This window comes from Oncorhynchus mykiss, chromosome 5 (genome assembly GCF_013265735.2).
Source record: "Oncorhynchus mykiss isolate Arlee chromosome 5, USDA_OmykA_1.1, whole genome shotgun sequence".
In the NCBI taxonomy this organism is placed as follows: Eukaryota; Metazoa; Chordata; class Actinopteri; order Salmoniformes; family Salmonidae; genus Oncorhynchus; species Oncorhynchus mykiss.
Genome location: NC_048569.1, coordinates 24506648 through 24520084, shown reverse-complemented (window position 1 = coordinate 24520084; position 13437 = coordinate 24506648). Strand labels below are relative to the sequence as shown.

Sequence of the window (13437 nt, the reverse complement as noted above, 5' to 3'; positions counted from 1 at the left end):
TAGCGCGCCTCCCTCGCTCGTCAAAGACCGATTATCCTACCAAAAAACTGATTCTCCCCTTTAACAACACCTTGACTCATCATCAATCATCATCTCGCTTAATGCCTCCTCTTTTGATCACTTCAGAATCGCCTCTTTAACCCTTTCACTTCTTTGTGTGGAGATGAGCACTGTGTTTGTCCAATGTCAGTATGGGGTATGTAGTTGAAAGAGGAAGTAGTTGTGGTGTTAGATTGAGTCTTAGTGTGGAAAATGGCTGCAAACATTTGCACCTGGTGTTATTATGGTGTCTGTGTACGTGTGGTCTTATAACATGATGAACCATTCTTTCCTTTCCTATGTATTATTTATATAGGACACTGCTTTTGGCCATGTAGTCCCCAATGTAGGGAAACATCATCCCCATTGTTAAGAATGTTATCTTTAGACATGATTTTCATAGGTGTTGGAATTATTTAAGAGAAATTTCAGAATTAATGGTTAACACAACATGTAAATAAAATCTTACATGTAACTAACATTATTAGCCTCGATCAGATCATGGTCAACTAATTCACCTAAGACATGAAGAAATACATTCTATTTACATTTTATTAATTTAGCAGATGCTCTTATCCAGAGCGACATACAGTTTGTGCATTCATCTTAAGATAGCTAGGTGGGACAACCACATATCACAGGCATAGAACCTTTTTCCTCCATAAAAATGCACTTTCTATGCTGTGATATATGGTTGAGTGTTATTTTTAAAAATGTGCATAGAGGTGTGTTTGTCATCGACAGACAGTAGCACATGGTCTTTGTTACTAATCACTGTCATTGTTCCCTCTACAGGATGATGTGTTAGGTCCTCAAGGACAACAGGGCTTCACCATGGACACCCTCCGAAAAGTAAGTGCACACTAGAGCCATATGTAAAGCATAGGACACCCATAAACCAATCTCAAATTGGTGTTTCTTTTCCTACTGTATGATATTAGGAATGCAGACCATGAAGACCAGAGGATAGTTATAGGCCCACACGGTATTGAAGAGTTTGTTAACAGAACGGTATTTGACAATGTATTCTTCAAGTGAAATTAAATCAAATCAAATCCATCATACAGCCCCTCCATAAAGTGCCTGCCTGTCTGTCCCATTTCAGCACATGCATTCCCGACCACTGTAAGTAGAGCGTGGGTTAGCCCAGTCCAAGCAGCCTGATTAGAGAGCTGGCTGGCTGAGGATTGAGGGTATTGACCCAGCAGCAGGAGTAGCGTAGCAGCACCATCCTCATCCCCACCAGTGATTAATGAGTTCTAATTAACGAGATCTGCCTTGAAAGAGATTACTGTTCAGGCCTATCTATTCTCATGGGAGATCTCTGCATCCACCAGGTCCCCCGGTGTCTCACAGAGTGGGTTGGATGAGCGTTGCTTCAGTTATACTGGTATTAAGAACTAAGCTGGGTGGAATACATTGTTGGAAGCTTAGAGCGCTCATAAGCCCAGTCCACTGAGTGGGCGTCTTGACCCTCATCACTAGGCTATATAAACAGTATGGTACGGTGTCCATGGACGTTTCGAGGAATTGAGATGTATAAAGCAAGTAATACAGTGGGGCAAAAAAGTATTTAGTCAGCCACCAATTGTGCAAGTTCTCCCACTTAAAAAGATGAGAGAGGCCTGTAATTTTCATCATAGGTACACTTCAACTATGACAGACAAAATGAGAAAAAAAATCCAGAAAATCACATTGTAGGATTTTTTTATGAATTTATTTGCAAATTATGGAGGAAAATAAGTATTTGGTCACCTACAAACAAGCAAGATTTCTGGCTCTCACAGACCTGTAACTTCTTCTTTAAGAGGCTCCTCTGTCCTCCACTTGTTACCTGTATTAATGGCACCTGTTTGAACTTGTTATCAGTATAAAAGATACCTGTCCACAACCTCAAACAGTCACACTCCAAACTCCACTATAGCCAAGACCAAAGAGCTGTCAAAGGACACCAGAAAGAAAATTGTAGACCTGCACCAGGCTGGGAAGACTGAATCTGTACCTATGATGAAAATTACAGGCCTCATCTTTTTAAGTGGGATTGTGGGATCATTTTAACAAATGTACATTTACAAACAAAACACCACATTTTCTTACCTTCCAAAAAATAAATTGAACTGTATTTTAAGACCATTAAATACCATAAATGTGTGTATATACCTTAATGTCCTTGTGTAATGTGATATTATACCCCCTAGCCCAAATATCCTGTATATTCTTTATATATAAAAATAAAGACTGCTCATCTCTGTCTTGCTGCATTCCACATCTGGGCAGCAGAACATTCTAGGCATCCGAGCGGGTATGCTGACCCGTAAAAAGAGTCTGATAATGGGCGAGTTCGTTTTGTATCGCCCGGTGCCATAGTTATGTCAAATATGCTGCTATGTTGTGGCAAGAGTAAATAGCTGAATGTAAATCAACAGCTAAGAATAACATGAAATCACTATACTGCCTGTTTGGGTCGTTCTTCTGTTTGCAATACTGAAAACAAAGTTTATACGAACATGTCAATCATGTATTTTGTGTAAAACATGTAAATAGCTATAGCTTACTCCCCTCCTGTAAAATGGAACATGAAATCGCACTTATGCTTACTGTCTGAGGCATGGAATACAATGGAACAGTTTTGTGTACAACTTGAAGTTTGAAGGCTATACCATGACCAGACAAAGGCGATCAATTAGGGGGTAGCTGCAGCCGAGCAAAAAAATCCTGCACTAATATACTTATTTTTAGTCTGGGCAAATTGGGATACAGAACTCCGTATGTATCCGTAGCCACTCCAGATACCCCTGCAGGTTGTTTGGTGATACTGCTACTGTCTCTTTTCAGTAACCGGCTTAGACAGAGCTGCAGAATGAGGTCAGTCTGCTGTCTGGGAGAATTTTAAATGGTCTGTTTCAAGAGATGTCTTACAGAGAACTACAGCCCGGCTCATAGAGAGCCCTCTTATTACACAGACGTGAAGTCCTTATCAGACGTTAAGTTATTTTATGTAAATGTCTCCTTCTGAATGCACTGACTCAATGGTCTCTTTGTTTTAATTCAATCTACTCTGTTTTTCTTAGACTTACTGTCGATCTGCCTGGATATACATTTGGAGGAAATAATGTATGGGATCTTTTGTAGATAGACTCACGTGGATAGGACAAATATATTTGAACTAAGGTTATGGATAGGGAATTAATTAAATAATGTTGTTAATTAGACATGTTCTGGCCAAATGTGGGGAATTTGTCGACATTTTGTGATTCTACCTTAAGGTTTACCAGGATGAAATGGTCCTTCAGACCTGGCATTAAGAATTACTCTTGAATCACACCATAAATAAAGCCTTTGCCTATATAGTGCACTTATTTTGACCAGAGCCCTAGCCTATCCTACCCTATTACATAGAATGTAGGGAATAGGGTGTAATTTCAGATTTTTAACCCAAACCACTGCCGGCCCAGCATCTCCACCCCTCTGTCCTCCCTCCATTAATGGAACCTGCCAATAACTGCAGCACCACCACCATCTATTAAAACTTAATGAAATTATCTCTACGCTTCATCCTCCACACTAGTCGGAGCCAAATGATTTCCATGGCTTTGAGGGCGGGGGCGAGCCTGCTGCTGGACACACAGCCAGTGTCTCTAAGACAGAGCACCTTGCTGGTGCTAAATCAGCAACTTCTGCTGAAATCACACTTTATTCTGTTACATCATGTTATTCTGTATGCCAGTCTGTCACGCCCTGACCATAGAGAGCCATTGTTTCTCTATGGTGAAGTAGATCAGGGCGTGACTGGGGGGTATTCTAGTTAATTTTTTCTATGTGGTGTTCTAGGTTATTATTTCTATGTTGGTGATTTGTATGATTCCAAATTAGAGGCAGCTGGTAATCGTTGTCTCTAATTGGGGATCATATTTAAGTAGCTGTTTTCCCCTCCTGTGTTTGTGGGATATTGTTGAATGTTAGCACTCAATTGTCATCATGTTTTGTTGTGTGGTTCACTCACTTACTTAAAAAAAAAAAAAATGTGGAACCCAGATCACGCGGGTACTTTCATGCCCTGACCATAGAGAGCCATTGTTTCTTTATGGTGAAGTAGATCAGGGTGTGACTGGGGGATATTCTAGTTTATTATTTCTATGTGGGGTTCTAGGTTATTATTTCTATGTGGGGTTCTAGGTTACTATTTCTATGTTGGTGATTTGTATGATTCTTTATTCTTTGTTTTGTTGTGTGGTTCACTTACTTAAAAAAACATTTTAAAAAAAAGATGTGGAACCCAGATCACACTGCATGTTGGTCCGAGTATGCTTCCAACGATCGTGACGCAGTCCTGCAGTTTATCTTGTCCTTTGGCCAAATTGGACCAGTGAGGGCTTTTCTCTTGCTGGATTATAGCCTAGTATTTGTTTTCTTTAGTTTTAGAGGGTTATGGTAACCAATGTGGTGGGAAAATAGGGATTTTAGTACTATGAAACCTCATGCAGTGTATTCCCAAACCATGCTGAAGTTGAAAGCTTATTTATGGATGAGCCTTTTAGATATGCACTGACAATCAATTTTGTTGTTGGAATGTTAACTCTATAACAATGTCTGTCTCTTTGTTTCTGTGTGTTTGTGTGTATGTCTGTCTGTGTGTTGCCCAGGTGCCTTTAATGAATGGTCAGATGGGCGGTCCAGTGCGAGGCCAGATGACGTCGTGCCAGGCGCCCATGGCCCGCCACCCCTCCAGAGAGCAGCTCATCGACTACCTGATGCTTAAGGTCTCCCATGGCCAGCAGCCCCTGGGACCCCCTCCGCCACGGGCCACTCAAGACACACTGCACCAGGAGGTAGGATGGTGGGATGGATGAGAGACGGAAGAGTTGCAGTAAAACAATGCTCCCCCATCCCTAGCCATGGAGAGTTATAGGTTGTCAGCCCACAACTAAAAACATCATTCATCATCAAAACTTACATTAACACCCCCTAGTGTCTATTGACGCACCAGTCCGTAAATCTAAGTAACATAGTAAAAAAATCCCCATCAAATGCTGTCAGTATAAGCTAGAGATATCTGTTTTTTTGCATTGGCTGCATCTCAATCCACCACATCCGCCTATGGCGGCCTTCTGCAGCTGTGTTTGCCGGACTATTATGACCACTCTGTGGAAAGATAAGACTCACGAAAACGATGGTGGTCCATTTTGCTCTACCACCCCCACAAGTGTCACGGTCTTGTCTGAAGGTAACCGGTACCAGTTAAAATGCAATGGAAGTATGGAGGTACAGTAAGTTTGTGCCTACCCCAAAAAGGGGTTAAATATGACTGTATTCTTTGCCATTTATGAATGTGTAATCCAATGCTTTTCCATTTAAAAAAAAATATATATATACATATATTATACCTAAAAGGGGTCCTAAAATTCAGAGTCAAATAGCTAAATGACCATCTTATAACCCCCCCAACCAAATTGATTTGGTCAAACTCATATAGGTGTTGTAGTGCTGTGCTTGAACTATACCATGTAGCGCTCGAGGAATAGGGTTGGTGACACTGACCACTAGGTTGAAGCATGCGTAACATGGTTTTGTTGTAACCTGAACTACCTGGATAGAATGAATCCTCCACACTCTTATCCAATATTTTTCTCTGTGACTGTGATGTGTGTGACTTAGGGTTGCAAAGGGTTAGTCAATTTCCTGGAAATTTTCCATGGGAAGTTAAACCCTGGAATTTAGGGGATTTTTCTTAAATTCATCAAAGAAGTTAGCTTATAACAGTGAACCTTTTTTGTGGGATACATATAAGGCAATTCTAGGTATTGTTTGATATTTTAGTTAAACAATTCAATGGAATTGAAACCTGCATGCACAGTGCATTCTTCCATCACATGTACATCTGATTCTCAAGATCTTGCACACTAATTAGATGCTATTGAGCCCACACTACTATACTGTCTGAGCCAAGGACTACATGATTTCTGGTAAATTTTGATTGCAATAATCTCTACAGGAAAATGCCAAGGGTGCTATCTTATGTGTGGAGACATTTCACTGCAGCTAATGTAGAAGGAAAAGCTGTGTTCATTTGCAAATACCATTCCAAATCATAGGTGAAGAAAGCAACAAAGATGCAGAATCATCTGGCCAAGTGCATAAAGTTCCCTCAACGCTCACAACAAGAAATCTCTGACAAAAGTCCCTCTACTTCTATTTGTGGTGAAAATTATGAATCAGACACCTTATCGATAGCAACAGCTCATTTTGTTTGACTCAATGGAGGAACATAGTCAGAGAAATGCTGGTGAATGTCATGCTCGAGCTGTGTATGCAACTGCTTCACCTCTGATGCTCACAGGCAATGTGTATTGGAAGATTTCTTCACCCAGCATACAACCCTCCAACCAGACATGCTTTATCTACGCATTTGCTGGATGCAGAGTGCAACAGAGTTCAAGTGAAGGTCAAGCAAATCATAGAGAAAGCAGACTGTTTTGCAATCATCTCTGATTCTGGTGGTCGAATGTTGGTCGAATGTTCATGGGCAAGGAATAATTAACTACATAATCTCCACCCATCAACCAGTATTCTACAAGAGCACAGACAAGGGACAACAGACACACCGGTCTCTACATTGCAGATGAGCTGATGGCAGTCATCAATGACCTTGGACCACAGAAGGCATTTGCACTGGTGACAGACAATGCAGCGAACATGAAGGCTGCTTGGTCTAAAGAGGTGGAGTCCTACCCTCACATCACACCCATTTGCTGTGCTGCTCATGCATCGAATCTGCTCCTCAAGGACATCATGGCACTGAAAACAATGGATACACTCTACAAGAGAGCCAAGGAAATGGTTAGGTATGTGAAGGGTCATCAAGTTATAGCAGCAATCTACCTCACCAAGCAAAGTGAAAAGAATAAGAGCACCACATTGAAGCCCCCCGGCAACACCTGTTGGTGTGGTGTTCTCATCATGTTTGACAGTCTCCTTGAGGGGAAGGAGTCTCTCCAAGAAATGGCCATATCACAGTCTGCCGATATGGACAGCCCCATCAAGAGGATCCTCCTGGATGATGTATTTTGGGAGAGAGTGGTATGAAACTCCTGAAACCTATAGCAGTAGCCATTGCACGGATTGAGGGAGACAATGCCATCCTGTCTGATGTTCTGACTCTGCTTGCAGATGTAAGAGAAGAAATCCATACTGCCCTGCCCACTTCACTGTTGCTCCAAGCAGAGGAAACTTTAGTTCTGAAATACATCAAAAGCGTGACAACTTCGTCCTGAAGCCAATACACGCCGCAGCATGTATGGGCTTGTACCCCAAGTATGCTGGAAAGCGCATCCTGTCTGGTGTAGAGATCAGCAAGGCCTATGGTGTCATCACTACCGTGTCTCGCCACCTTGGCCTGGATGAGGGCAAGTTTCTTGGTAGTCTGGAGAAGTACAGTTCTAAGCAAGGGCTTTAGGATGGAGATGCAATATGGCAGTCGTGCCAACATATCTCATCAGCCACCTGGTGGAAGGGACTTTGTGGATCTGAGGCTCTTTCCCCTGTTGCCTACACCATCCTCCAAATCCCACCAACATCCTCCAAATCCCACCAACATCAGCCGCCTCAGAGCTCAACTGGTCCTTGTTTGGGAACACACACACCAAAGCACGCAACAGGCTGACCAATACAAGGGTTGAAAAATTTGTTGCCATCTGGGCAAATTTGAGGCTTTTTGAGCCTGACAGCGAGCCATCCTCCACAAGGTTGGAAAGCGAGCGTGAAGCTGAGGCCTCAGAATCTGATGTTCAAGAGGTGGACATTGAGGAGGTCCAGGGAGAAGACAAGGAAGCTTTAGAGGAAGACAACCAGTGCTTTAGTTTCTAGACTATCATTTTACTGATAGTATGTTGAAAAGGTTTTTTGGAGATGCGATGGATTATCAGGGATCATTCAATATTCCTTTTCTTTTGTTGTTCAGTGAAATCATCCAATGTGAAGAGTCAACTCATTTAATTAAAGTTAAATTCGTAACAAAATTGTTTTGTTTTTCTATTGGAAGGATTTAATCATTTACAATTATGTCTACTTAATGATAAGGTTAAAGGTTTATGTTTGTCTCCATATGATATGGTAAATATATCAAATGCAAAAAACATCTACGTTTAAATGGTATTAATATGAATTTGCATATATTTCCATTAATTACCATATATTCCCGTTAATTCCCACGGAAAGTTTCCACCTCTGAATATGTGCAACCCTAGTGTGACTCATATTCAAATGTACAGTTTACAGTAAAGTCCCCTGTCAGGTGAGTAATATGTCTGTGTGTCTATTTCAGATGCGTGTGAAAGTGGAGAAGAACCCTGAGCTAGGGTTCAGTATATCAGGAGGAGTGGGAGGACGGGGAAACCCCTTTCGTCCAGACGATAATGTATTTACGCTCATCAGCCCTCTTTTTTTCCCCATAACAATGTAGTGTTGTCTATTTTTGCAGCCTAGTGCATGTGAAATTGATTGTAAACAGTTTCACAGGTTTAACATAGTATTTTTACTCAAATATGATCCATGAGTGTTCAGTCAGAATATAATTGTTAGCTGTGCTAGCAATTTAGCTTGTTGATGCATTTTTCTGATTTTGGAACAGTATCAATCAATGAAATGGTGTAATGGGTGTTGTTGACCAAATGGGTGTGGTGCTCTCTCTCTTCTCTCTCAGGGCATCTTTGTGACGAGGGTCCAGCCTGAGGGACCTGTCTCAAAGATCCTCCAGCCTGGAGACAAGATCCTCCAGGTAAATCCAATACCATTACCTCTATATTCTATCTAGCATAAATCTGTACAGTATAGGTTCTTTGCTGAACAGATGTTTACCTACTATGAACCCACTACAAACATCTGTAGTGCAGAGTCTGTGATCTAGCTGTAACGCCCTCTGTGACTCCAACTCAATGCACGGGTGTGCAACTCCAACGGTGTCTAGGGTTCAATCTCCATCTGCACCTTTCTACTTTGTTTCTCCCACTTGTCTTCCCCTCTGATTTCAGTACAGTCTCAAGAAAGTGTTAAAATAGCAATAATAATAATAAACATTGAATAAAACATCAAAGCCAAAGTTGCTATCTTGGTGTTTAGCTAAATATCCACAAATCTCTAATTAAATCCATGAAATGCATTTCTACCCAGGCGAACGGATACAGCTTTGTGAACATTGACCACGGGAACGCCGTAGCCCTGCTGAAGACGTTTCCCACCACTGTGGATATGATCATCATCCGAGAGGTGACAGCGTAGAGCGAGACAGACAGGACTGTGACCTCCGATCCAGACAAAACCACACGAGAACTGAATGTCCACTTCCTTCTTATTTTTATACACAGAGGAGCTTGCTTTATGGTGAAGAGAACCTTTAAGAGCTTTTGGGATAACGGGGGCCGAACCACTGCATCAAGTGGACTTGGGGGGATAGCCCGGTTATTTTTTACTCCCAGGACGCACCAGAGAAGGCGTGTGCTCCAATGACACAGAGATTTTGTAAAGACTGCTTTCTGTAAAGACTTGTTTTTCAAAGAAAATAATTCACCCTCATCATTGCAGTTTCTAGTTGCTGTAGTTGAGCATTAACTGTAGTTGACCACTAGAGGACAGGGCTACCTCTCTTTATCGCTCTTTGCTTACATCCGATTTGCCTTTATTTTTAAGTCATGTTATTATTATTTTTAAGATGCTGAAACCACTTGTTTGACTTAGCCGAGATGTGATATGGGGGACAATGTTATGTGCTTTCTTGTGGAGACAAATGTAGTACTGGATTGAGCTTTCGGGGAGTTTCTTTTATCAAATTTCCCCTCTGCCTACTTACAATTGTGACAGTTTTTGGAACGAGTTCCATACATAGTGGATATTTCAGAAGGACAATTTATTTGCCTCTGCCTCCATAGAACCTGTGAGCCACACTGCATACATCCAGTATCTGTACTGTCCTCATTTTAGTGTAGGAGCAGTTTCAGTAGCCTCCATGGCACCACTGGCTTGAAATATCCCTCACTCACCTCTCAACTCCTGAGCAAATCCTCCGTCACTGAATCAACTGCCCCGAGTGCCGACTACTTGAATGCTGTAAAACGCTCTTTGTATGTGAAATGGAATTGGGACTGGAATATGGAACAGATGATGAGAGAGGATGCCTTTGCTTGGCCTTAGCCTAGCCAGAATGTGATGTGAGAATGGGTCAGAAGGCGGAGTGGTAAAGGTAGGTAAGCTAAGCATGTGTGGAGACCATGGCCAGGGGTGTATTCATTATGCTGATTTTGTTGCAAAACATTTCTTAAACGGAAGCAAACTCAACGAAACAGGGAGGGACCTAGCTAAAAGTGTCCAATATAAACTGTTGTTTTAGTTCCAAAAGGTTCAGTTTTGCAACTGTTTGAACGAATGATTACACCCCATGTGTTGGAGGTGCTGCTGGGAGTGACACCCTATTCCCCATAGAGCACGCTACATACTAGTGGTGAACTGTATACAAAGGATATAGATTGTCATTTCAGATGCAGCCTGTGAGACTCTGAGCAGGCCTGGTCTCTGTGCCCCTTTCACTCATGTTTCACTCATGTTGGTAAGACTATAAAGGGCTTCTCCCTGAAGGCAGCCATTGGTGACTAGAAAACACTCTCACATGCTTTCAGATTGAAAAGGGGTTTCTGTCTAACATTTTTTTAAGTGGCGGAAAACAACTACATTTTGCCTTCGTGTGTAAAATAACATTTTTAGACATCATGCATCATCTCTTTTTGTGTTGAGATAGTGTTTCATATATGGACTCTTTGCTCTACGCTGGATCAAATGAACTAGGGGGGAGCTGTCAAGTGCCATAGACCTTGAACTGTTAGAACAAGGGGAGGGAAGGAGTGACTACCCTGACCCTCAAGCAATATTCACGTACTTTGTTTCACAAACTAAACGCTCTCCTCTTGAGTACACGCCGCGTGACTTGTCATAATGGTTTAATAGCAATAGGATTGGTTTTCATTCAGAAAGACATCCAATTGCATTTGAATAAAATATTGTTACACAGGATTTATATTGTGAATATTTTTTTTATAAAAACATATCTTTAGCAAAGAAACAAACATTTTAGTCATTTGTAATGTTTAATTGAATTGTCAAATTATAAAAATGCTTTTTAAAGCTACTCTGCTATGTCCACTCAGTGTGATCAAAAGTTTATAGATGTATGTGTTGTTTGCATGAAATCACCCTATGAATTGTCTATTTTGTGAGTTAATCCATGAAAAAAGTTACGTATTTCCTACAGAAACTAAAATGATCCAATTCAAAGATATCTACAAGTTATGGCCCCAGTGAAATTTGTTTACAAATTGATTGTAATGCAAACACTGAATTGTGACTGAGCATATATAAAGTTATGACATTGTAATTTATGTCATCCCAATACCTAACAAATGTGTAAATGTATAGTCCTGTATGACTCAGTTGGTAGAGCATGGTGCTTGTATCGCAAGGGTTGTGGGTTTGATTCCCGGGACTACCCATATGTAAAATCAATGCATGCATGAATGTAAGTCGCTTTGGATAAAAGTGTCTGCTAAATTGCATATATTGAATATTACACATTTGAAATGGTATGTAATCTACTGTACCTGACCTGTATGTATTCAATTACTTCATGCATACAGTTTAAGATTATGGTACTGTCAACTTGTGACTTGAATGGAAAACACTGTATCAATGATGTTTGCTCCCCTCTTTTCCATTTTGAATTCCAACTGAACATTGCGCCCAACTGAAACTGTCCTAGTTTTTTAATCAACTGCAGCCCCAGTGGCACGCTCATAATAACTGCAGATATTTTTGTCATTGGTCAATGTTTGCCTCAAGCGGTGACATTTAAGACTTCTCCTGCATTTCCCCCTCTCAAGATTAGTTTAAGAAACATTGTAATAGTTTTTTATGCTGTTTTGTTGTGGACACTGTTCTTTTACTTTTTGATCTGGGAATAAGAACAATCTAATGATTTTCAAGGTCATATTTGTTTTATATTCGTGGCAAAAGAAGGAAAATAACTGTCCAATAGACGGTAGACAATCTGGGACTAAGACCTCGGGGCTCACCTGTTTTCCATATCCAACAACAACTGGTCTCTTCACATTCACACCTTGTTTTTATTTATTCAGCACATTTTCCTGTGACTTTTTAGACATTACTAATCAAAATGTAAATACTTAAAAAAAAAAGTTAAATGAATTAATCATGGCATTAGTCACTCTGAGTTTGTAAAACTAGCAATAAGTTGCAATGCATACACAACTCTTTTAATGTATAGCTATTTCAAAGGTTTCTCTGGAAACAGCTACAGTAAGATGATTGAGATGCATTTATTCAACATTCCTGATTTTGTATAAAATTATACTGTTTCTGAGGTAACCTGTGGAAAACAAGAAATAAACTAATGCTCTTTAAAATCTTTTCTTCATTGAATGACATTCAACATGATTTTCCAAAGGTTTTGAATAAATCAACACCCCATGCCAGAGCATGTGTGGATATTAACAGTAATATGTTGAACAGAGGAAACTGCTGTGGGGGGACGGCTCATAATAATGGTGGAAATGGAATATTAAACACATGGAAAGGGTGTTTGATGTGTTAAAAACCATTCCATTCATTCCGTTCCAGCCATTACTATGAGCCTATCCTCCCTAAATAAGATGTCACCGGCCGTCTGTGATGTTGAAGATACAGTTGCAAGAAATGCATATTAATGCAGCTATGTATTAGGATTTGGAAAATGAAATGAACATAAGGAGAGCCCTTGAACTACATAACAGCTGTGATGCTCCCACACCACCACATTTAATGGACTTGGCTTACAGTAATCTTTACCTGTGTTATGTTACACCTTGGCTATATTCAAAAAATGTCCACTGTAGACAAGTGTTCAGTTTCCATGTATTGGTTCACCAAGTCCGGTCTGTATAAGGGGGGATTGAGAAGCCCAGATTAGACTACATTAGTTCTGAAGAGGTGTCATTTCAAAATGTACAGCTCTAGCTCTGTTGGTGTTACTGTTCTGTCTGTTTGGGGCATGGGCTCAGGGAGAGAGTATTTATTTGTACTGCCTTGGCAGCAGCTTCTCTTCCTGGGGTCCGGCAAAATTAAGGCAGTTATACAATACATTCATAACAGCTTTCACAACACACTAAGTGTGTGGCCTCAGGGCCCTACTCCACTACAACACAAATCCATGTTATATGTGTTTATGCATGTGTCTGTGCTGCTTCACAGTCCCCACTGTTCCATAAGGTGTATGTTTATCTGTTTTTAAAATCTGATTATCTTGCTTGCATCAGTTACCTGATGTGGAATAGAGTTCTATGTAGTCATGGCTTTAAGTAGTAC

General features: G+C 40.7%; 1 protein-coding gene across 3 annotated transcripts in view; it reads left to right on the top strand.

Moving 5' to 3' along the window:
- LOC110522834 (erbin) overlaps positions 1 to 12500 on the top strand; it is a 111525-nt gene extending 99025 nt beyond the window's left edge. For all 3 annotated transcript variants that reach the window (XM_036977111.1, XM_036977109.1, XM_036977110.1), the window contains 5 exons: positions 835 to 891; positions 4683 to 4868; positions 8360 to 8452; positions 8738 to 8812; positions 9205 to 12500. In XM_036977111.1, the coding sequence (XP_036833006.1) occupies positions 835 to 891; positions 4683 to 4868; positions 8360 to 8452; positions 8738 to 8812; positions 9205 to 9312 (519 nt within the window). In that variant the 3' untranslated portion in view covers positions 9313 to 12500. The remainder of the gene's footprint in view (positions 1 to 834; positions 892 to 4682; positions 4869 to 8359; positions 8453 to 8737; positions 8813 to 9204) is intronic.
- Positions 12501 to 13437: the final 937 nt, after the last annotated feature.